The sequence below is a fragment of the Heteronotia binoei genome, chromosome 5, assembly GCF_032191835.1.
Source record: "Heteronotia binoei isolate CCM8104 ecotype False Entrance Well chromosome 5, APGP_CSIRO_Hbin_v1, whole genome shotgun sequence".
Taxonomy (NCBI): domain Eukaryota; kingdom Metazoa; phylum Chordata; class Lepidosauria; order Squamata; family Gekkonidae; genus Heteronotia; species Heteronotia binoei.
In genome coordinates, this window is record NC_083227.1 from 156635034 (window position 1) to 156659692 (window position 24659).

A 24659-nucleotide genomic window follows, 5' to 3' on the forward strand; every position below is an offset into this window, starting at 1 on the left:
TTTTATCACCTAAACCAACACCTTCATGGACCTGCTTATTTTAGTATCACTACTTCTAGAGGTTTGCTTGACCAACTTAACTTTCCACGGTGTCATATGTTTAGGCTGCCTAATTTAGATACAAGATACAACAAGTAATAGAAGCACCATTTGTAAAGTTAGGTATCAACATTCTTCTGGAGACTGCTTTGGTAAGACGCTGCAGGTGCAAAAGAGACCTTGAAATTCTGCCAGAGCAGCTGTACTTCTAGAGGTATGCTCTGGATTTTAATAAGAAAAATGTAGCGCTCTCAAATATTATGCAATGCCCTCTACTCACGCCCACCCCATGGGAGTGCCACTGTAATTGCTTAATTGCAAACAATTTACACAACAATATTGTTCCTTAAGAGATCTCTTGAAGACAATATGTATCCACTGCTATGTGAGCATTTGTTCCTTTATCAGTAGCTGGTGGAGATAAAAAGGAAAATGTGTCTTTTGAGAGTTGGTGTGAACTGGCAACATTCATATTTATCAATTGTTTGAGAGTTCTTTTCAACCATGTTCTAAATAAGTTCTTGTATAGAGATGGAAAGACAGGAGAGTGCCTGGTGTTCATCAATAGATAATGGAGGCCTGGACGATCAGCAGTTACGGAAAAATCAGTCACCTTTCCTTGGAAATAACACAGCTCAAGACTACTTGATGTGACTCTAATGTGGAATGAATAAATTTCATTTTGTGTTGTGCTGGTTACTGTTCCCTGTTAACATTCTTAAAACACACATGATGACGCACAGGTTTTTTTTTTTGTAAACATCATCATTTGCGAATACCCCAATCTGACCAAAATTTGAGGAACTTTGCCAGGATTTTGATTCAGACTTGACAATTTGCACAGTATGAAGGAACACCGTGGTATGCTATTTCTTTGTATATTTTAAGGAACATAAAAAGACAATCAGCCCTCAGTGAGCCATGGGAAAGAAAGGAGCGGTCGTGTTTGGTTATAAAATATAATTTCATATGTGGCCTAAATATTTTGAGTACTGTCCTGAGCTAAAGATGTCAATTTGTTTGTCTCTGTTCCAGACGGTTAAATACATTGAATAAGTGTGCAGCAATGAAAGTTGAAATAAATCGGCAAAGGAAACGGGTATGTGTCCAAATTCAATTAATTTTTCTGCTTTTAAAAAACTAAGCTTCATAACATCAAAGGCAGTGACATGTAAGAATAAGATCTATCAAGAAATGCATTGTCTCTGTCTGAGTAGTCATTGTAACAGTATCTGATGTTAGATCTCCATGTTTCTGTGACTCCAGCTAGCTATTCTGTACATGTAGAGCCCTCTTGGATGTCTGTGGTCAGTTCCCTAGCACCACCTGGGGAAAATTCCAGATTGCCCCAGGCCAGTCAGTACTTTTTCACTTGAATGTGGGGCTGCACTCTTGTGTGATGAAAGAGCAGGATCTCCCTGACTCTGGCCTTTTCAGGACTGCATAGCAGAGTATACTAAAAGCAGCTGGATGTGCTGAAGATAATCCAGCAAGTCTCTCAAAGTACGCACTGTACTGGTTTATTTCTGTGAACACAAAAACAAATACTACAGGAAATTTAAAAAGGGAAATTACTGAGTACAGGGGGGGAGGGAAGTAAAATTTGTTTTCTTGCTAACTAACAGCAGAATCTAGAGGGGGGGGGGGGGCGGAAAGTCTTTTGGGAGCAGACGAGCCGCTACGTGGGTGCAGGAAGGGTTTGCACTGGCTTACAACCAGCGCCGCCACAGCGGAGAGGAGTTACATGGGTGGAGGGCCGCCCGAGCGCCACTCCGCCTGAGGTCAGCGGGCTGTGCCCGAGGGTGGGCGGAAGTGAGGTGGAGCGTCGCGTTCAGGCGGAGGAGGGGGTGGAGTTGGGGGCGTGGCCAGGCTTAGGCAACTTTCTGAGCAGTTTGGTCCAGGACACCCCCCTCCCGAGAGGCGCAACATTACGCAGGCAAAAATAGCGGTGTGTTCCATAAGCACTCGATGAAACCAAAAACAAAAGTCGCCTCTGCCACTCCTTAGGGAGCGGCATGATTGCCTCGCCAGTCTCTTTGCGCCTTGGGCTGACGAGCCCCCTCCCCAGCACCTAGTTGTGGTCTCCCTCCTCCTAGAAATACTTCCACTCTTGCCTCTCTCAACTCAGTTGTTAGGGAGAGGAGTGCATGGCGGGAAGCTCTGCTGACAAGCTCCCGGCCATACAGACTTAGAGTGAGGGACAGGCAGGCACGTTGGTGACAGGTTTTGCACTGTGCGGTTGCTTTGACAGTATCTTGGACTTGCAAGAGGGAGAGAGAGGTCTCTCCCCTGGGGCTAACTGCTCTTGTTTCCAGGTCTCCACAGGTTCCGCGCTCCCAGAGGCTCTGCATACGAGGACTGTCACCCATGTCTGGGTAAGTTCCACTGTCCTCCCCCCGCCCAGCCTCTCCCTCCCCTCGCTCTCGACTGCTTCGTGTGCGAGCATCTCTGGCACTTAAAACAGACAGTGGGCTCTGGCATGGGGCATTTGCTGACCCCGCTCCCCTGTGCTGTCGCCTGCTCTCTTCGCAGGGCACGGGGTGTGTGTGTGGCAGCTGCTCCGTTGCGGGGAGGTGGGTCAGAGACTGTCCCTTTAAGAGAGCGCTTGGCTGAAACGCAGCCTGTTCTTCTAGCCGCTGCCCCTGCAGATGCTCTTGATCTCTTTCTCCATTTTGCAGGTGGGACTCCAACACAGATGCTTCTGCGTGTGTCGCTCCGCTGCCTCCCCACTCCCTCAGCTGTTTCTGCCTGCCGCTCTGAATAGAGCCCCGCCCATGGCAAGACTGCCTAGCGCGCGCCAGGGAGACTGTTGCACTCTGTTCTGGAAAAATAAAGGCTGAGCTGTGCCCTCTGTTGTCTCTTCTGCTTGGCATCTGCTGCATGTTCCCTGGGTAACACCCCCCTGTCAGTGGCCTCTCCGAGGGAATGCCTGGGAGGGTGGGCAGACTTGGTTGTGGGGGGGGAATGGTCTATGAGCCGCAACGCTGCCCCCCGCGTGGCTGGACAGGGAAGGGGAGTGCCGCCTCTCAGCCTGCCTGGGCTGACAGCCTACCCGACCCCACAAGGCTGTTGTGCACAGGGCACTAAGGGGAGACTGATGAAGTGGACTCAGAAGTCTGCGCTGATGCACTCGCACGCTGAGTTCTGCGGCCCTGGGGGAGGTGTTCCATGCACATGGCAGGGGGTGTCAGGGCAACACGGGGTCTCTGGGTGAGGGGGTGTCTGCTGCTGGGCTGCTCACTCCCAGACACACATTCCAGCTGCTGTCTATGACAGCAAACTCCCGCACTTGGTACTTTCTGCTTGTCTGCCTGCCATTGGCAGAGTCTCTGATAGCAGAGGGTGTGAGGGGATTGACGGCTTCTCCGTGGTCCCGTGCGGGCCTGTTTTGCCCCCACCTTGTCTTCAAGCCAGGCTTCTTGTGTGCGCATGCCCAGCCTCACTCCTGTTATCTCCCCATGTTGGTAGAACATCTCTCTTTTGCCTTTGATGGTCTGCCCATCATTGGCTTCGTTCTCTATTTGGGGGCGGGTTGGGGATGGCTATCAGCCTCTCTGGGGCCGCCTCTCCCTGACTGTCATGAGGGATGCGCCAGGACTGGCCAATGGGGGGTGGGTGGGCTGGCCCCTCCAGCTGCCTCCACCTCCCTTGCGTGCCTACGCCAGTGGCATTGCCATGGCAACCGTCTCCCTCACGGCAAGCTACGCCTCTCCACGCTCCAGTATGCCGAAGTCCTCAGGAAGTCTGCTAGTGGTGCGGCAGCTACGCCACAGCCGGCCGCCACTTATGTCTGAATTGGGCTGTAAATACAATATTTACCATGTTTCCATGTTTGATCAAATGTATTAGCCTTCCCTTCAGTTTGTGTCTTGGGCCTGACAAAAGGAGATGAAACCTGGCTTTTTGGCACTCATATTCCTTAGAGTCATCAGGGCAGTGGTCCCTTTTTGGACCCAATTAGTGGAGTGTCCACTCAAAGCTTCTGCCAAAGATCCCACGATGTTCACTCATGGCCTGTAAATGGTGTGGGGTGTCAAGATGAAGGAAGAGGTGTTGGTTTTGACAAATTATTCATTGATTCCCCACTGATGGATGATCATCTGTACGCTCATTCTCTTTCTTCTCTGTCATCAAAGTCTTGGATACTGTGCCTAGCTCTGTTTTATTTCAAACTCAAAAACAGGACAGGCCTATGTCCGCCTTAAAACATAAGGATCCACCTGCAACAGCCAGTAGAAACAGTTATTGTGAATGGATGAATTCTGTTATGCATATGTTCAAGTGTTTCAATCATTTTTGAATCTTTTAACATTAATACTTAATAAGACTGTACCTTGTGCAACTGAGTGGAACTAGGAGGTGAGCCACCTGCTCCATGTGTAATCTGCATACCATGTTGTCCCAGTAGTAAGGGCATGTAGGACGAAATGAGGTGGCAGAATTTTGAGGTGTATAGTGGACTATACCAGTTTAGATAACATGTGAAGGATCACATTTTAAAACAATCCCCTATGGGGAAAAAACTACCTGCAACCAGAAAACACCACAACAGGAAGTAGGTTGTGCTAGAAAAGCTCCCCTTCCAGTTTGCCAACTTTTTATAAGATATCGTTCATTACATAGGGAACATGGAAAAATAAGCATCCTTTACTTGCTGAAGTTTATGCTAAGGATCTGATCACCTTATTCTTTTATATGCCTTCAGACTTTATTCTTACTCTGCCTTTGCAGATTTGCTTCTGGGTTACATGAAAAGCACTGGATCGTGCTCTCCAAACTAGCATTAGCCCACATTTCTGGAGGGTTGATTTTTGCATAGGAAGAGCTGTAACATGGGCTCTCCTTGCACACTCCAATGCTGCTTGCATTACCCTGCTGCTGTGGGGAAAAGTGCAGCCCTCTGCCACTGAAATAATGGAAGAACGAACCTTGAGTGTAATTCTGGAATGTCCATTTTGATTTTATTGAATGGGTTTAAACGAAAAGAAAGCTTAATCAAAAACGGCAATTGGCATACAACTTGCATTAGTTCAAGGAATTACTTTTAATGGGAAGAAGCCAGATGTCCTTCTTGATTATACAATGTCCTATCTACCAATTTCATATTTGCAAGGTGGTTGATTAGGCTGATTATACTAGGTGCAATGCTTTGAAAAAATACCAAAATCTCTTAAAAATGGGAGATTTTATTAAAGTCTATTGGAGTTGTGTACAGTGGTTGGGCTTCAAAGAGCATGTTTGTGCATGCATACAGAGTGTTTTCTGGCAGTGACCTTTCATACCTCCATGCAGTGTTCCCTCTAAGCTGAGTTAGTGTGAGCTAGCTCACAGATTTTTAGCCTCCAGCTCACACATTTTTGTCTTAGCTCAGGAAAGATGACCCCCGAGCACACTAATTTATGCAGCAGCTCACAACTTGGATGCCAGTAGCTCACAGCTTTAATACCAGTGGCTCACAAAGTAGAATTTTTGCTCACAAGACTGCAGCTTAGAGGGAACATTGCCTCCGTGTAATGCTACTCCCGTGGCTGTGATTCTTTGAGGTCATGGGGGGGGGGGGCGTGGAGGCTGCTCCTGGAAGTAGGGGAGTATGAACTACTATAATTGACTTTTCATACTTAATGTTTTAAACATCTTTCTTTTCTTTAAGAGTGATGAATCTGAGGAGGATGAACCTTGTGCACTAAGTAACAAATGGACTTATGAGAAATGTACTCAGAGATGGTCTCGTCTTGAGAGCTTAGACGGTTTTGGCGCTTCGGCAGTGGACAGTTTGAGGCTTAAGAGCATCGGCAGTGGGGATATAGCCTTTTCCGACCATGGGGAGAGAAACGATGAATCTTCGGTTCACAGTACCAGCAGTGGCGACAGTGACTTAATCAGCTTTCCAAAGGCTTTTGAGGAAGTGGAGACTAGCAGGAGTTCGTCCACGTGCTCCTCAAATAAATTGGCGTCTCCCGACTCTGCCTTCAGTTGCTCTTCGTCTCCTGGCGAAACCTTGAATATAGTCTGTGAGGACAAGCCTTTGGATAAACCATGCGACAAAAAGGGAAGGAACTTCCTGAAGAAAATGGAGAAGCTGCGCATAAGAAGCAGCAGTCTAAAGAGGGAACTTAATTCAAAGGCCAAACCCATTATCAGTGAGCCAATTCTCTTAGAGGGTCTAACTGAAGAGAAACTGAGAAAACTCAATTGTATGAATATTAGTGACGTGTCCAATAGCCAGATAATGCAGTCCTCTTATTCACCACAGACCTGCAGCAGCAGCAGCAGCCAGTCCGGAAACAGCAGTACTGTGAGCACCCCAAGCCCTACTATCAAAGCCAGGAGGCAGAGTAGCAGAGGGACATACGTAGAGGGCGTTGATGCCAGCAAGCTTGCTGTGTGGAATGATCTCTCGGAGCAGAACTTGGAAAACGAGATAAATTTGCATGAAAACAAAGTATTTCAGGTGCCACAAGGCCATAAGCCTGGGACATTCCCCAAAGCACTGACTTACAGCCTTTTGCCTCCACTAGACAACACTGCAGTGAACTGGAGAACTGGGAGTTTTCATGGCTGCCGCAGAAATAGGGCTCACGTGGGTTCTCGAGGCTCTGAGACAACACCTGGCTCTCTCTCATTGATAGATAACAGACTGAGCATATATGACAACGTGCCTGAAAGTCCAGTCCATGTTAACAAAATGGATGCACCAGAGGCGGGAGACGATGATGTTTTTACAGAACTAGACAGCGTTATGGAACACGTCAATGGGCTCAGGAAGTTGGTCAGTCAGTGGTCGGAGAAATTCTCTGATGATGGGGACTCAGACTCCGCCAGTCATTCCAACCAGTCTGCTTCTCCATGCCCATCATCCCCTAAGGAGATTCACCTCGAGATTAAAAAGCATTCAGAGGAGAAACTGATGGAACCGCCTATCATTGATGGAGAAGATGACTGCAAGAGTACCAGTGAGCACCCTTATGCAGAACTGGCATATGTAACAGAACCAGGGATAAGGCTGGCACCAGCATGTTGCATCAGGTCCGCTCTATATTTCTTGAGTTTGCCAAGAATAAAAAAAAATAAAGGGAGGGGGGATTATCTCTGAGCCAAGAAGTTAGGTCAGCTATGCATCCTTAGTGATGTTACCTGAGGCCAACAGTTAGTCTGCCACTTGACCTCAGTATAGTGTGCGGGTGACAGTGATCTTCCTTTATAGGACTATTGCAATAATTAATAATATATAATGAGAATGATTCCAGCAGTTAACGTGTCTATTGCTCTTTCTGTGAATTGATACGATAAAAAGTCCAAAACCTTTTCAACATTGGGCACAACCCGGTATATGAAGCGACATGGGTTTTTTTACTTTATACCAAGAGTTAAGATGCACAGTGCGTTAATGTTAGAAAGAACAGAAAATTTGTGGCCAAGATATCCCAACCCTAGGGAATGTTTTCATTGGTCTAGTATTTGGATTAGAAAGTTAGGAGTTATTTTGTAAAGTTTTCAGTACCTTTTTTTGCTCAATTTAAAAACGGGTTAATTGATTTAACTTAATTCGCTGCAGTGAAAGCTTGCTTTGTGTAATTGGCAGCGTTGAGAATAATTCAACTGCGTGTAAAGCACTTTGAGATTTTGATGATTGGTTTCCAAAATAATATACTTAGGAGTTAGTATCAAATCAAAAGCAATCATCTACGAGTTCTGTAGTTTTACAAAGAGGGAAGTATTTGGGATAAAGAGCATTAGCACCAAGCATATTCAAACATCTTTTTCCAGACCTGTGGGAACATATTGGTCTACTGAGGAAGGCACGAACTTGGAAGATCTTTCTGTACAACTTGACAGCCAGTCAGCAGCCCACCTAAACCGAATACAGAAGCTTGCTTTGTTAAAACTGACTTCTTTAATGGACAAATACACTCCTTCCAGCAAGCAAGGATGGAACTGGTAAGTTAAAATGAAAAACAAACCCTTTTTCTCCAGATAAACTTTTTTCTGAAGTGAAGCAACCAACTGTCTTAAGATCTTGTATTTGAAATTCAGTATAATCGGAGCTCACTACTGGCTTCCTCTTAAACTGGACTCTGTTCCTAAGGATATCTGTAGAGCTTCAGTTGTAGAATTTCCTCAAGGTAAAAGTGCCAGCTCTTAAGTTTATTTACCTGGCTAGTGACTTGAAGCTGGGGTCAAGTGGGCAAGGGTAAAAGTACTGAAACTTAAGACAAAAAGCTGATGTGCTTTGGAATCATTGCAAGCCACCTTGAACCACAGTGGCATCCAAATGTTTTAGTAAATCAGTAAATGGCAGAGTTTGTGGATGGTGTTCATCTACCAGACCTAGATAGTTAAGCTCTCTTTAGCAGATCAAGTGAAGAGCTCTTGGATGTGCTCTTGAACCCAGCCTTGCTAATGGATAAACAGGTCAGTGATGTTGCTGAGGGTATCTTCTTTAAACTATCCACCAATTTAAACTCTGCTGACCAAGCCATGCTGATCCACTCTACCATTACCTCTGGACTGGACTACTTATGACATGCTTTGTATGGGGCTGCTTTTGAAGATATCCTGGAAGCTTCAATTGCTACAAAATGCAGCAGTGAAACTCCTGTTTGGGGCCAGTTCCTTGGAACATACAACTCAAATGTACCAGTTACCTATTTTCTTCTGGGCCCAATTAAAATGTTGCTTTTAACCCTTTATTAGCCCTTCACGCCCCGGGGCCCTCATTGTTATCAGACTTCCTTTTCCAGTATACTCCCATGTGATGGTTACATTCTGCAGCTGTTCTCCAGATGACGTATGACAACAGTTAGGTCACAGGCAGTGTTCCCCCTAAGTTGACTTAGTGTGAACTAGCTCACAGATTTTTAGCCTCCACCTCACACATTTTTGTCTTAGCTCGGGAAGGATGACCCCAGAGCACACTAATTTATGCAGTAGCTCTCAGCTTTAATGCCAGTAGCTCACAAAATAGAATTTTTGCTCACAAGACACTGCAGCTTAGAGGGAACCTTGGTCACAGGCATTTGGTGGTTGGCCCAGTCCTCTGCATAGCCTACCAGAGAGGGTGCCTTCATTTGCTGCATTTAGGAAGGAAAATGAAATAGTTTTTAATTCAGAGAATATTTGGTAGAGGATTAATTGTTTTTTTCACAGTTTTTGTTTGTTCCATGTTATTTTTTGTCTTGCTCCGGTGATCTTGTATTTTTGAAAATTATTGTTGCATTGAATCTACAGAGATACAATGGAATATAAATGTTTTAAATTAGCAAATTACAATCTAGTTACATTAACTTTCTTGCTCGCAAAGAAGAGAAGTTTGTAGCAACCATGGCAGTGTTTTAGCAGGGCACTGATTTCAATGCTTTGAAGTCTCATCCTGATGTGCGGATTCATTACCCTCTATTGAGATTTTTAAACAGATGTTGTAAGGTGTTCCATTTTATTTATAAAACACTGAAAAATTATTATGTAAGCATTCTCACACCATCACTTTTCAGTTAGCATTCTCACACCATCACTTTTCAGTGAGCATTCTCACACCATCACTTTTCAGTGAGCATTCTCACATCACTTTTCAGTGAGCATTCTCACACCATCACTTTTCAGTGAGCATTCTCACACCATCACTTTTCAGTGAGCATTCTCACACCATCACTTTTCAGTGAGCATTCTCACATCATCACTTTTCAGTGTTTTATAAAAAAAAATATTTTCTTTTAAAAGGTCTCCTATACCAACAAAATACTGCTGCTGGCAAACAGAACAGCTCCAGTAGTATCTCTCTTTTGCTGTGAACTGGTTGTCCTCTTTTAAGCAGTCTGAAGTTTATTACTGAAAACTTTAATCGCAGCCAGCGGTGATTTCTCAGTGGCCAATTTCAGTTTCTCAATTCATTGAAAGACACAATAAACTAATAAATTACTTCGTATTTTCAGGACTGTTCCAAAGTTTATTAGAAAAATAAAACCTGATTATAAGGACAAAAATATATTTGGAGTACCACTATTGTTAAATGTCCAGAGAACAAGTCATCCTTTTCCAATGAGCATACTCCAGGCCATGGACTATTTAAGAGACAATTTTCTCGATCAGGTATTGTATGAAACACAACTTAGCTCGTGGGCTTAGTACATGCCAGTCCTTTTCAGCCTGTAACTGAAAAAAGGATGTGCAGTTGTAGCCTGCCTCTCTGTCCTCTTCCTAGCACTGTGCTTTCTCATTCTTTCCTGTGAATGTTAGTGTGTTAAATAGGAATCATGTTCGGTGATGTCCCTCTCTTTTGGTGTCATTATGTCCCCCCTCACACCTGTGCTTCACCAGTTTCTTCTGCTAATTTGTTTTTAGTGTTGTGAGGAGAGCAAAGGCCAAGCCAGTTCACATCACACTCTCAATGTTTTACCCTCTGTATTGGAAGAATTTAAAAAGTTGGTTTTGCACAAACCAGTTATCTGTACCCCCATATCTGTAACACCTGAGCATATACATTGTTTCAGAAAAATCTGAATGTACTCTAAATGGCAGAAAGATGTGTGTGGGGAACTATACAAGTATTGTTATAGGGGGTAAAATGGGACAAAGTCAGCAGAAATGCTGCTGTGCGTATGGTCTGAAAACGAGTTGATCTGTGCATGCTCATCGCTCAGTGTCTGAATTCTCAAGTGATAACTTGCCTCAGTAAAGCAGTCATCATGGTTCAAACCCCACAGACAGAACTTTCATGACCTCACCTCAGACCCAGTACTTTTGAGCGGAGGTAGCTCACATATCCCAGCTATAGGCTCTGAAGGAGGGGAGACAGTAATCAGAAGTTGCGTGTGTTAGTCGACCTTGAATGCTCAGTATGGTGCATATTATGCTGCAGATGTGAGAATTTATTATTCATTCTTTTTTCGTTTATTAACAAAGTCACTGCACAGCTTTGAAATATTAGTTTTGTCAGAGTTGTATATCATTTCTTGGCCAATGAAATTTTTTCCATTGGCTGGATCTTTACTTTTCTGTTTTCACTTTTATAGGTTGGCCTTTTCAGAAAATCTGGTGTGAAATCTAGGATCCTCTCCTTACGGGAAATGAATGAAAATGACCCTCACAATGTAACTTATGAGGGGCAATCAGCATTTGATGTGGCAGATATGGTGAAACAGTATTTCCGAGATCTTCCAGAACCTATATTCACCAGCAAACTCTGTGAATCCTTCCTTAACATCTACCAATGTATGTGATGGTAATACTAATCATAACCTGTTTTAAACAGTGATGGTACAAATCATTGATAGTCTTAACTGAGTCATCATTCCACTTTGGTATGATTTGAATGAATGTATTTAAGGCCTAGATTAAGAAAGGGAAGAGTGAGTATAGGGTGATGAATCTTTTTTAATAGCTCCAGCTGTTCAAAAGATATTTTGGTGCTTTTAAAAACTGTAGTCTTTGAACTTTCGTTGGTCATTTTATAGTAACTGTAGGGGAGCTTAGCAGCTGCTTATGTGCACCTCTGTTTTCCTGATTAGTGTCCCTGTTGTAAGGACAAATGCTTGGAAATGAGGTCTAAGTGGGTGGTGTTCTACTGAAATAATAAATGTAAATTCAGACAAGATTATTTGGGATCCCTTTTTTTTTCTAGATTTGCCTAAAGATCAGCAATTCTGCGCTGTCCAGGCTGCTGCTATTCTGCTTCCAGATGAAAATCGTGAAGCTTTGAAAATTCTACTCTTCTTTCTCAGGGATGTAGTAGCTTTTGTCGAGGAAAACCAAATGACACCTACCAATCTCGCTGTCTGCCTTGCCCCATCTCTGTTTCATCTTAATTCCCTGAGAAGAGAAAGTTCCTCGTCATCTAGGTATTTTCACTTGAATAAGATGTCCGTATAATTCTGCTGATACGCAAGAAGAAAAACACATCGCCCCTTTTAACATTCAGTTATTGTTAGTCAACGTGAGCAGGAAGTGAATATGATGTTGTGTTGCTACATTTACAGCGAGTTTCCTCCTTTCATGCTGCATGGTCACTTGTCGTCAGGTTTGGTGGTGTCCAGAGCAGACTATACTATGAAACTTAGAATGTAGCTTCTTTTTAACGCTATATACAATTCTGACTATGTGATAGTGATTCGTTACCTGGTTGACTTTAAAACCAGTGCATGCTACCCACAAACTCTGTGGGTCTCATTAGTAGAAGTTCAGGTGACCTTGATTTTACATCATTATAATTAATTTTTAGGTATTCCTGCTACTGCCGTTTTAGGGAACTTTTGGTAGTCTGTATTATTGTTGTTTAGGTTAGAGCATAGGGTTGTTGCTGACTGGTTCTATTTAAAAGTTAACTTTTTGCAACTGCGTTTGCATTCCTTGAGGCAATTCCCAAGCATTGGCTTTGCTTTGGAGATAAGGATATAAAATTAGGCTACAGGGACATGAGCACTTGGAACAAACTTTTAGATGTATGGGCTAATGTTAGTACAGCATTTTCGAGCACTGTTCAGCACACACAGTATCTAGATACAGAGCAGGCCTTTTCTATGCATGTACCTTCTCAGGAGCTTCCCTTTTGTTTCTTAAGTGGCTGATTCTCATTACATTGGTGGTACATACTGCCACAGCATTGCTTCCTGTACCCATTTCCGAGAATGGTTAGCACTAGAGTGGGACTGCATTGTTAATGACTTTTAGGAGATCTTGAAGTTCCTATGATACCAGAGATGTGGTAAGAAACCATGCTGTTGAACCTATGAACCTATGAAGCTGCCTTATACTGAATCAGACCCTTGGTCCATCAAAGTCAATATTGTCTTCTCAGACTGGCAGCGACTCTCCAGGGTCTCAAGCTGAGGTTTTTCACACCTATTTGCCTGGACCCTTTTTTGGAGATGCCGGGGATTGAACCTGGGACCTTCTGCTTCCCAAGCAGATGCTCTACCACTGAGCCAACGTCCCCCCCCCCCCCACTGTTCCACTCCAGTGACCTGGGCTGTAGGGAGTCATTGGAGAACAGCTTCTTTCAAACATTTTTCTAATTACAACCAGTAAGAACATAACAGAAGCCATGTTGGATGAGGCCAATGGCCCATCTATTCCAACACTCTGTGTCACACAGTGGCCAATATATACACACACACTGTGGCTAATAGCCACTGATGGACCTCTGTTCCATATTTTTATCTAACCCCCTCTTGAAACTGGCTATGCTTGTAGCCGCCACCACCTCCTGTGGCAGTGAATTCCACATGTTAATCACCCTTTGGGTGAAGAAGTACTTCCTTCTATCCATTTTAACCTGACTGCTCAGCAATTTCATTGAATGCCCACGAGTTCTTGTATTGTGAGAAAGGGAGAAAAGTACTTCTTTCTTTACTTTCTTCATCCCAGGCATAATCTTGTAAACCTCTATCATGTCATCCCGCAGTCAACGTTTCTCCAAGCTAAAGAACCCCAAGCGTTTTAACCTTTCTTCATAGGGAAAGTGTTCCAAACCTTTAATCATTCTAGTTGCCCTTTTCTGCACTTTTTCCAATGCTGTAATATTCTTTTTGAGGTGCGGTGACCAGAATTGCACACAGTATTCCAAATGAAACCGCACCATCGATTTATACAGGGGCATTATGATACTGGCTGATTTGTTTTCAATTCCCTTCCTAATTATTCCCAGCATGGAGTTGGCCTTTTTTATTGCAATCGCACACTGTCTTGACATTTTCAGTGAGTTATCTACGACGACCCCAAGATCTCTCTCTTGGTCAGTCTCTGCCAGTTCACATCCCATCAACTTGATTTTGTAGCTGGGATTCTTGATCCCAATGTGCATTGCTTTGCACTTGGCCACATTGAACCTCATCTGCCACGTTGACGCCCACTCACCCAGCCTCAACAGATCCCTTTGGAGTGCCTCACAATCCTCTCTGGTTCTCACCACCTTGAACAATTTAGTGTCATCTGAAAACTTGGCCACTTCACTGCTTACTCCCATCTCCAAATCATTTATGAACAAGTTAAAGAGCATGGGACCCCACTGCTTACCGTCCTCCATTGCAAAGACTGCCCATTTATACTCACTCTCTGCTTCTTATTAATTAGCCAGTTTTTGATCCACAAGAGGACCTGTCCTTTTACTCCATGACTCTCGAGTTTACTAAGAAGCCTTTGATGAGGAACTTTTATCAGAAGGTTTCTGGAAGTCAAGGTAAACAACACCTATTGGGTCTCCTTTGTCCACATTTTTGTTCATCCCCTCAAAGAAATGTAACAGGTTAGTGAGGCAAGATCTTCCCTTACAGAACCCATGCTGAGTCTTCCTCAATAACTTGTGTTCATCAAGGTGCCTACTCATTCTGTCCTTGATAATGGTTTCTACCAACTTTCCCGTTATTGAAGTCAGACTGACTGGCCTGTAATTTCCTGGATCTCCTCTGGAACCGTTTTTAAAGATGGAGGTGACATTTGCTACCTTCCAGTCCTCAGGAACGGAGGCAGATTTCAATGAAAGATTACATATTTTTGTCAGGAGATCCACAAGTTCAACTTTGAGTTCTTTCAGAACTCTTGGATGTATGCCATCCGGACCTGGTGACTTATTAGATTTTAATTCATCTATCAGTTGTAGGACCGTCTATCAGTTGTAGGACCTGAGTCACCTCAATCTGACTCAGGTCTTTCAACACTCCTTCCAAAATAAGTGGTTCTGGAGCAGGCAAACACTTCTCATCTTCCACAGTGAAGACTGAGGCAAAAAATGCATTCAGCTTCTCAGCCATTTCCTTATCCTCCTTCAGTAATCCTTTTACCCCTTGGTCATCCAAGGGCCCCACTGCCTCCCTGTCTGGTTTCTGGCTTCTAATATACTTGAAGAAATTTTTATTGTTGGTCTTTGTTTTTTGCAATATTTTCCTCACAGTCCCTTTTTGCCTGCCTGGTCACAGTCTTGCATTTGATTTGCCACAGCCTATGTTCCCTTTTATTGATCTCACTTGGACTAGCTTTCCACCACTTAAAGGAGTCCTTCTTACCTTTTACAGCTTCCATTACTTTGTTTGTTAACCATGCAGGCCTTTTCTTATACCTGTTTGTGCCTTTCCTAACTTGTGGTATATATTTTATCTGAGCTTCTAGGATTGTAGTTTTAAATAGCCTCCAAGCTTCCCCAAGGGTTTTGACTGTATTTACCTTTCCTTTCAGTTTTCTCTTCACATGCCTCCTCATCTCAGAGAATTTACCCCTTTTAAAGTTAAACGTGGTTGTGCTGGTCTTTTGGGGCAACTCTCTATTTATACAAATGGCGAAATCAATAACGTTATGGTCACTGCTTCCAAGCAGCGCAATCACTTTTACATCTCTCACCAAGCCTTGGGCATTACTTAGGACCAAATCCAGGATCGCCCCACCCCTGGTAGGTTCTGGGACCATCTGCTCCATAGCACAGTCATTGAGAGCATCTAGAAACTCAATCTCTTTCTCTTGACCCGCCACATATTGACCCAATCAATCTGCAGGTAGTTAAAAATCACCTATTATGACACAGTTTTTACATTTAGCAACTATCTTTAATCCTTACATCATATTATAATCGTCCTCTATCTTTTGATTTGGTGGGCGATAAACTCCCATAGTTAAATTTCCTTTTGGGCCCTCTATTTCAACCCAAAGAATTTTTAGAAGGGAATCTAATTCTCTGACCTCAGTCTTACTGGACTGTATACCCTCTCTGGCATACAGAGCCACCCCACCTCCAACCCTTCCCTCCCTATCCTTCTGAGATAACTTATATCCAGGAATCACCGTGTCCCACTGATTCTCCTCATTCCACCAAGTTTCTGAAATTCCCACAATGTCTATGTTTTCTCCCAACACTAAACATTCCAACTCACCAATTTTACGTTGAAAACTTCTAGCATTGGTATACAAACATCTATAATTTCCCAGGCAAGCTAGGCCCGCAACCTTCCTCCTGCTGCCTCGAGACTTTGGCAGACAGTCCATACTGTTTGTCTCCATCTCAATGGACAACTCTGATCCATTACCCGGTAGAAAAGTAACAGCTTACCCTTCATCTCTTTGAGATGGTCCTCCCGAACCAGAGATATTTCATCTCCTGTCAGCTTTCCCCCAAGATTTAGTTTAAAAACCGCTCTGCTATCTTTTTGATCTTAAACGCCAGCAGCCTGGCTCCATCTGGGGATGTGGAGACCGTCTCTTTTGTACAGCTCCCGCTTGTTCCAGAAAGCGTCCCAGTGCCTAATAAACTTAAAACCTTCCTCCCTACACCATCGTCTCATCCACACACTGAGACTTCTAATTTGTGCCTGTCTCTCCAGCTTTGCACGTGGAACAGGTAGCACTTTTGAGAAGGCTACCTTGGAGGTCCTGGCCTTAAGTCTCCTGCCTAGCAGCCTAAATTTTTCCTCCAGGACCTCACGACTGCATTTCCCCACATTGTTGGTGCCAAGATGCACCGCGACCACTGGCTCCTCCCCAGCACTGTCTATCAGCCTATCTACCACAAGCGTAATGTCTGCTACCTTCGCATCAGGCAGGCAAGTCACCATACAGTTAGTACGTGGTTTTGCCACCCAGCTGTCTACTTGCCTAAGCTACTTTGCAGCTTAATAATGCAAAGAGGGTGGGGAGCACAGCCACTCCTAATCAATCAGCAACAATCACCTTCAGCCCACTCAAACCAAACAGACAGCAGTTCCCCAGCAACCAAAAACTCAGAATTTTCAGCAGTCACACAAACTCAGAAATTCTCAGCAACTTCCCCAGCTGCTTAGAAAGCCAAACCTCACCCATATAGCACTTATTCTCTGCTCTCTCTCAGAGCTCTCTGAAATGTAAATGTATATAAACAAACAGAGTTTTATCCCACTGTCTTTCAAATAGTTCAGAGTGCTGCACATAGAGTTTCCTCCTCTGAGATCAGTTAGGCTTGGAGACACTGACTGGTCTAGGATCACTGAGTACTTAAGTTGGGATTTCATGGTCTGTCCAGGAAAAATCCAGCACTGCAGTGCCTATACTGTGGTGGCTTCCAGAAAATGGTGGCAGACATGCCATAAACTTGGTAGTGTTCTGAAACCTGGTGACTTTGGAGGGCAGATCTTTTTCTCAGACACTTGGGGAAAGGAGATCTTTTTCTTTAGACACTTGTGGAAGGGAGATTTATCTCCCGTAAAATAAAGTGGGCAAGCCACCCTGCATCAGGGAATTTGTGTACTACATCATAGGGTGAGAAGAGAAAGTTTTACTTTGGAGTAGTATCAGTAATTTAGGAACTGCACTGGGAAGTGGAGTAAAACTCACAAAGTTGTTGGCTGTAGATAGTTTATAACGGTAAGTGTGCTAAAGATTTAAAGGAAATGGGAGAAGCAGGTATGTTAAGAGGAGATTTTCATTTTCATTTGTCTGTGGCAGACTAAAGATGCTCAGGGAGCAAAATCTATTTCTTGAAAAGAGAAGGTATTGGTGAAATTGACATCTGATAGCTAAATCTTTTAGAGGGGTGAGGAGAGGTAAAACATGTGAGGAGTGTGCTTTTTAAAAAGAATACACATCCCAGATGTGTATCAGGCTATAAAACAAGTCCAGTGATGTTCCGCATTCCCCAGGGAGAGATGAATCAACAACTGAGCTGATGAGAGCGCTGTCAGTCACAGCGAATGAGCAAAACGTTGTCAGAGCCAAGACTGTTTTGGAAGAATTGATAGTTGTTTCAGTTGCAAAGAATTACCTTTGGTAAGAGCAACCTGGCTGGAGGAGGGCCTGTATGTTCGCATGTATTTATTTATTTTTTTAAAAAAACTACAGTTAGTTTTAAAAGGCTGGGTCGGTTGTTTTAAATGCAAGGTTGCTTTGAACCTTAAGGGCTAGATAAAAGGCTGCTAATATTTCATTTTCAGCATTGGGACTTCAAAGGGACCAATCTAACAGCTAGGGCTTCAAGGATTAAAGGCAAGTATCTTTATCTAGCAATCTGTGTTTAAAATGGTCAGGAAGAATGTTCCAAGATAAAGCTGTTAGAGATGAATGCCAGGCTTTTTACAGTTGATATGCTTGGCATGATGCCACAAATAATCTTAAAATATGAATTAATGGCACTTTAGGAGGTCATTGAAAGCATTTGAGTATTATTGGTATTTTCCCTCTAGCTTTCTGTTCATTCAACTGAAAGGCAAATTATTGTGTTAAATCAGATTTTACTACATTAGCATTTAACTCAATAAGTAGTCCATACGTAGAATGCATGGTTGTAAGTTTTTGCATGCAGTGTGAACCACAATGCCTTTTGTGAGCAGAAATGAAGCATAGGGTTTTGTGAAGCACAAGTTCTTGTTGCAATGATTATTACCTGTGTACCAGTTCCTTCAAAAGGCACCTTTTAGGTGCTGGCAAGCTGCGCTCATATGATAGATGTGAAGTGGCCAGGACTCTGGTAAAATCGTTTTAGATGAGATGTCATCCTGTGTTGAAACCCTGCATGTGTAGGAAGGACTGTTTTAGGAGACAAGTTGCATTGCATTCTGTATTAGTTTCCCCCCCTACTTCTCAACAAATGGTTAACAGTTCCAGGCTGCAGGTCAGACTCGGGTTACATGACTGCATATAATAAATTAGATATCAAAGTAAAAAGGTAAAGGTTCACAGAGAAGGGAAAGATATTTGCAGATTTCCACTGTCTCTCTGTGGACCTCCAGCCCCTTCCTTGTGCAATTCTTCAAGGGCCTCCTTTCCCCCAAGACTAGCATTTTGGACGGCATTTGGGGCTGCAGAGGGAGAGAGGAGGCACACAAGTTGTACTCTGCCGATGGAAAGACTTCTGTCTGAGAAACTGTTTTGAGGGATCCAAGGCTGTGGAATAGACCTTTCTCTGATATCTAGTTTTCTTTGTGGAAGGAATTTTTTTGAATGAGGTATCAATGCTATAATCTCCCCTCTGCAGTCTGAAAAGGTATAGACTAGACACATCTAAGCCTTTGATGTGACGTGAACATTCTGTCCTTTACCATCTCTTCCTTAGATCCAGCCAGAGAAAATATAGTACAGGAAGACCTGACCAGAGAGATCTAAGTGAGAATTTAGCTGCAACACAAGGCCTAGCCCACATGATAATGGAGTGCCACAGACTCTTTCAGGTAGGTTACTGTGTTCTATAGGAGCCACTACCTAGCCTCATTTGTGGTGTATACCATTCCTGCTTATCACTGCCAAGTACAAATCCTACATAAACCTATGTTATCAGCTACAGTAGATTCTTGTGTTATTGATTGCGTTGCACTTCCTGTAGCCAGTACAATCACATACAACACTTTACTTGGGTAAGCAAGTCAAAGGTGAACTGGATTCCAGGCACAGAGGGGAGATGCTAGATTCTTCCTCATCTCCCTCTGGTCTTGTGGATGGCCTTAGAAGTTGGAGGTAGGAAGGCTTCCATTTGAGGCTAAGTACAAGTAAAGGGGGGCCATATTGCTTCCTGTTCTCCCTCTAATGACCTTATTTGTTGCAGTTAATAAATGGATGGATGGAGATTTTGGGCTGGTAATCCATGTTAATCCAGGCATAATAGACAGGTGCTTGGCTGCTTCTTGCCCTTCTACTGATGGTTTTGATGGAGATGGGTTTTCTAAACTGGTGTTGGACGCAGACGTGTAGCCCCTTTAATGGTAGTCGGACGAGGAAGGGTGGCTTTCAGCTTAACGACCATGTAGCGTTTGGTGAGATACAAGAATGTTCTCAAGTTGTTTTGATTAACTGCTAGTGGATTTCTAGTCATGTTCAGAAGCCATCAGGGTTGGAGCAGGACATTTTTGACTCACATTTCAAGCTCCCAGACAAACAAGGGAGTTAATACACACAATGATTTCAGGTGACCACCGCCTACTGGATGAAGATAATTCTGTTATTCTTTAATACAGTATGTGAACATTGGTAGACCAAGTGGATTGTTTGCCTTGCGTGATAGCAATATGTTTTCTTCTCCTTGCTTGCTTGATATTAAGGGGATGCTTTTGAATTGCCTGGCTTTGCTTATCCTTCTTTCCTGCACAAAACTGTCATAGTTGATTCCTTTTTGACTAAATTTCAAGCAACTCATCCTTTCCTGTTTGAGGGGACAACACTGATGATAAATACATGACAAAAGGCACTGCTTTTCAGGTTGTTTGAACATTTCCTTTATGGCATGAGAGAAGAGGAAATTTTTTACTCTGTGTATGAGCAGGCTGTGGACTTCATTACGCCAATTCAGTCTGATTTGCAGACTCGCCGACATTTCTTCTTCCTTTAATATGTTCATTTGTGTGGAAGTTTGACATGCTAGTGTGCTGGATACACTAAAGAATGGCATTTGGGCCTTCTGACCTTGGCTACATTTGAGCATTATATCAGCTGGTGCCAGGAAGTCCTTCCTTCTATCAGGCATTGAAATAGCCTATGAAAAAGTCCAACCTCCTGGGAGAGGCAGAGATGGGCTCTTGCATATGAGGCGGAGTGGTGGATTTAATCAAGGGGCGTGTTCCAGTAATTCCTGTTTCCTCCCTTGGATTTGGCTTTCACTTTTCTCCGTCTGCATACCAGCAGACAATGTAGGAAAGGGATAAAAAGAAAAAGTTTGCTGTGAAAATGTCGCGATGTGACATCACCCGAGTCGGAAACGACTGGTGCTTGCACAGGGGGCTACCTTTACCTTTTTTTTTTTATAATAGAACTAGCACATATAACTTTAATGAATGAATTTCCTGACAATGGATATTGTGGGGGGCTGCTAGGCAACCACAACAGTATTGGGAGCCTTGGTTTTTGTCATTCAAAGGCAGGGGGAAGGGTAGGTCTCTTTCTAGGGCTGTTTTCGGGGGAAGACCCATTGGGGCTAGTCCGGGCCGCAAATGCCAGGCAACTTTGATGACTTACCCAAGGCTGGCTGCTTGCTATTGTTTAACAGCAGCCACTCCACAAAGTCAGTGTGGTGTACTGCTTAGTTTCAGACTAGGATCTGGGAGACCCAGGTTCAGATTCCTAGTCTGCTTTGTAAGTTCACTGGGTGATGTTGGGCCAGTTGCACGTTCTCATCCTAACCTACCTCATAGGGTCGTTGTCAGGTTAAACTGAATGAAAAGAAAACGATGCAAGCCAATTCGTGTCCCTCTTGGAAGAAAGGTGGAGTTATATTAATTGTTATAATGAATAAGTAAATAATAACAATGAATACGTTAACTGGCGTATTTTTGGGGCAGTTTTTATACATGCATTCAGAAAGTTAGGGATACGTAGCCTTCAATCCCACATGCTGGCTGGCGATTTCAGTGCTCAGACTGGTGCAACCTATGAAGAGCTCTTCTCCAAACGTTTTAAAGACCATTCAGCAAATAACTTTTCTCTAGTGCCAAGATCCAAAGATACTAAGATCAGCAGTGTTGGGAAGCGACTAGCCTTACTAACAATGGGCTCTTAATGGTTGTCCATGGGTCGACATCAAGGAGAACTTTACATGTATTAATCGGTGTGGTGCAAGCATTATTGATTACTTTATAGTCTCATCTGGTCCGTTTAATTTGATCAATTCACTGGAGACAACAGATTATATGTGTGGTGATCATCTTCCTCTGCAGTTATCATTGGAGCACACACAGAGGCTAAACACTGGGGCAGAACAATTGTTGAGAGAAACCGCGCTTTTTGAGTTGACTCAAAACCATATAATAGTTTATGAGAAGTCAGCCTCAATTTGGAATATTATGAACCTGCCTCTCCTCTTTTACAGATGTTTTTATTTTTATGTTTCCAAGTGCGTGCTCTTTGACTATAGCGCACTGAAGAAGGCACATCAAGCCAAAACGCATCTGGCCTATTGGTTTCAATGTACAAAATCCTTTTGGTCTATAGCGAAGTTTTGATGAACTAGTATTATTTTTTAACAATTGCATTTTATTTTTTTAATGTATTTTCTATACTTTCAATTGTCATAGAGTGTGATAAATACTGGCAATACTTTTAAATGGCTAAACTCAACCTCTGAGTACCCACCTGCTTAAGTGGTTGGGTTCCCCCCCCCCTCCTTTGGTTTGTTTCATCCTCCAGTGCACTGACTAGGGCTATTCAATTGAGCAAAAGAATCAAGTAATAATAATAATAATAATAGATTTTATTTATATCCCGCCCTCCCCGCCTAGGTGGCTCAGGGCGGCTAACAACATTTCACACAATTAACATAAATAGATAAAACTTTAAATTTAACAATTAAAAAGAAATTAGGCATAAAAACCAGTTAGTTGAGTTAAATACATAATTCAAATTACATTAAATATATCTGGCAGCAATAAAATTGTTTGGCGCTGGTTCTGCCAGTTTAGATAGTTCCGTGATCGTATTATAGGTGGCGGTTCTTTATTCTTAGCAACTCAGCATTCGATGTCAGCATAGGCTCGTCTGAAAAGGGCAGTCTTGCAGGCCCTGCGGAACTGGTCAAGGTTCTGCAGGGCCCGCACTTCCTTCCTCTGTCCTTGCCCCACTGTTATTCAATTTGTACCTTAATGATTTAATTCCTCATATTTCCGTAGATGAATTTCATTCACCTCGCCTGGCTCATGTCAAAGTACCCTGTCTCCTATCGATACCGCTCTCCTGTCAAGATCTGTGGTTGGCCTTCGCCAGCTTATAGGTTTCTTTGTGGAGCATGTTCCAATGAGGGTTTAGATATCAACATTACTAAGTGAAAGGTTCTCCTCTTAAGCAAAAAATGAAGGGCAAAGAAATACAAATGGACAATAGCAGATCCAGCCTATGGTTTAAATATTTGGGAATTACTTTTTAAGCAAACCTTTCTTGGAAAGTCCACCTGAACTTCATTGTTAAGAGCTGCTTTGAATACCGGGAAGGCCATCTCAAGATTCTACTATTCCTCTGGGGGCCAATATGTTCCTGCACGAGTGAAAGTATTCACCACTAGAGGCATCGGGCAGATGTTATATGCTGTTGGGGTCTGGATTAGAGCAGTATCAGACGATATTGATAAACCACTACTAAGATTCCTGCACAATATCTTAGGAATCTCTCAGTGTATTTCTGAATCGATCTCCCCGTTATTTAATCAGAGTTCTCTCCAGAAGCGAAATCATCCTGGTTACTCAGACAAAGATAAATCACTGTGTGCGGTGAAATTTTTGGCACTTGTTGTTAAGTTGCATGATACTAACTTTTATGTTCTCATCCCATGGGATGAGGGTTTGCTGTTTGTGATTTAGTTGTAAAAACAGTAAGAAGTAAAAAGTAAATTAAATAATGAATAAATTAATTACTAGATGAAAACGGGTGGCAGATAAAACAGGAAGGAAGGAAAGAAGGAAGCAGGGAAAGGTGAGGCATTCCAGGGGGGCATTCCAGAAGGAAAAGAGAAAACACTGTTAAATCCAGGGAAAGAAATACCCATTTTGTGTGAGCCAAACACCCGAGAAACTGCTTTCTAGAAGGGCCATACCTGTGTAAAAATTATTGCAATCTAGTACATTTCATCTCTGAGTGATCCCCAATTTTTACAGATACCCGACTACTGCATTGATGAAGGTCGTGAAGATTCCTGTAATCGAAACCTCTCGGATGAAACGAACCGAACCATCTCAGCAAGCCTTTCTAGCACACTGATCTCCCTGGAACACTCCATGCAGGATTTGCTCCGAGACGCCAAGGAAAATTTCAGGAACTGGGTTGCTTGTTTCATTGCGGAAGGCGTGGACTCTGGTTATAAAAAGGTAACTTTGGCAAGAGGAGGTGAATGAGGCTGATGTTAGTAATGGAAGTGGTTAGTGTTGAACCGAGATTTGGGAGGCGCAGGTTTGAATCCCCACCGTGCCATGTTTGGTGGGCGGCCTTGGGCCTGTCACGTACACTCAACCCAAACTAACTCGCAGGGTTGCTGCAAAGATAAAATGGAGGGGGAGAACAACACGAGGTTCTTTGGGTCTTCGTGGGAGAAAAGAGTGGGGAATAACTAAAGTCAATAAAGAATTGAATGTGCTATGAAATTGACATGACAGTTGCTGGTAGTATCTTTTCCCCCATCTGAAAAAAGGCGCAGTCTTTCTCCTTGTGAGAAATGAGCTATAAATTAGTTAAAAATACGTTAGGATGGTGCTTCTACTTTTATGCTAAGCACCCTTTAGGATGTTGTGAAGGCATGACAGTCCTTAATGAGAGAAGGAACAGTGTGCAGCTAAAAAATGTACAGATTGCTTCCTCACTGGAGCAACGTGGATTCTAGCTGTATGCGACTGCATGGCCAGCACACTCATCTGTCAGTCAGTAACCTCAACCCAGCACAGATGACCCCCTCAGTGTGTCAACTCACTGTCTGGGGAGGGAGAGCAGTCCTGAATGCTCTGGCCCCAGCTCTGTGTGATTGCTGCGTTGTCTGCAAGGTGTGGGCACCTGTGCCCCCTCCCCATGATCCGCACGGCTGTTTTCCAAAGTCTGCTAATTATGGGGAAGGGAAGTGTACACGGGCACTTCCTTTGCATGCTGACTTCGTGCAGACAGCTCAGTGATTTGCATGACAGTGGGGCCAATATGTACATGCCACATTCTCCATCCCCACACAGAGTCAAGGCACAGACGGGTTGTTGGCAAGCCGCTATGAACCTGAGAAACAGCTC

The 24659-nt window shown here is 43.4% G+C and overlaps 1 protein-coding gene across 3 annotated transcripts in view; it reads left to right on the forward strand.

The window, feature by feature from the left end:
• LOC132572982 (rho GTPase-activating protein 7-like) overlaps positions 1–24659 on the forward strand; it is a 247050-nt gene that overhangs the window by 219855 nt on the left and 2536 nt on the right. For all 3 annotated transcript variants that reach the window (XM_060240613.1, XM_060240612.1, XM_060240614.1), the window contains 8 exons: positions 1075–1138; positions 5690–7065; positions 7807–7977; positions 9969–10125; positions 11049–11247; positions 11657–11873; positions 19037–19151; positions 23550–23759. In XM_060240613.1, coding sequence (XP_060096596.1) covers positions 1075–1138; positions 5690–7065; positions 7807–7977; positions 9969–10125; positions 11049–11247; positions 11657–11873; positions 19037–19151; positions 23550–23759 — 2509 coding nt within the window. The remainder of the gene's footprint in view (positions 1–1074; positions 1139–5689; positions 7066–7806; positions 7978–9968; positions 10126–11048; positions 11248–11656; positions 11874–19036; positions 19152–23549; positions 23760–24659) is intronic.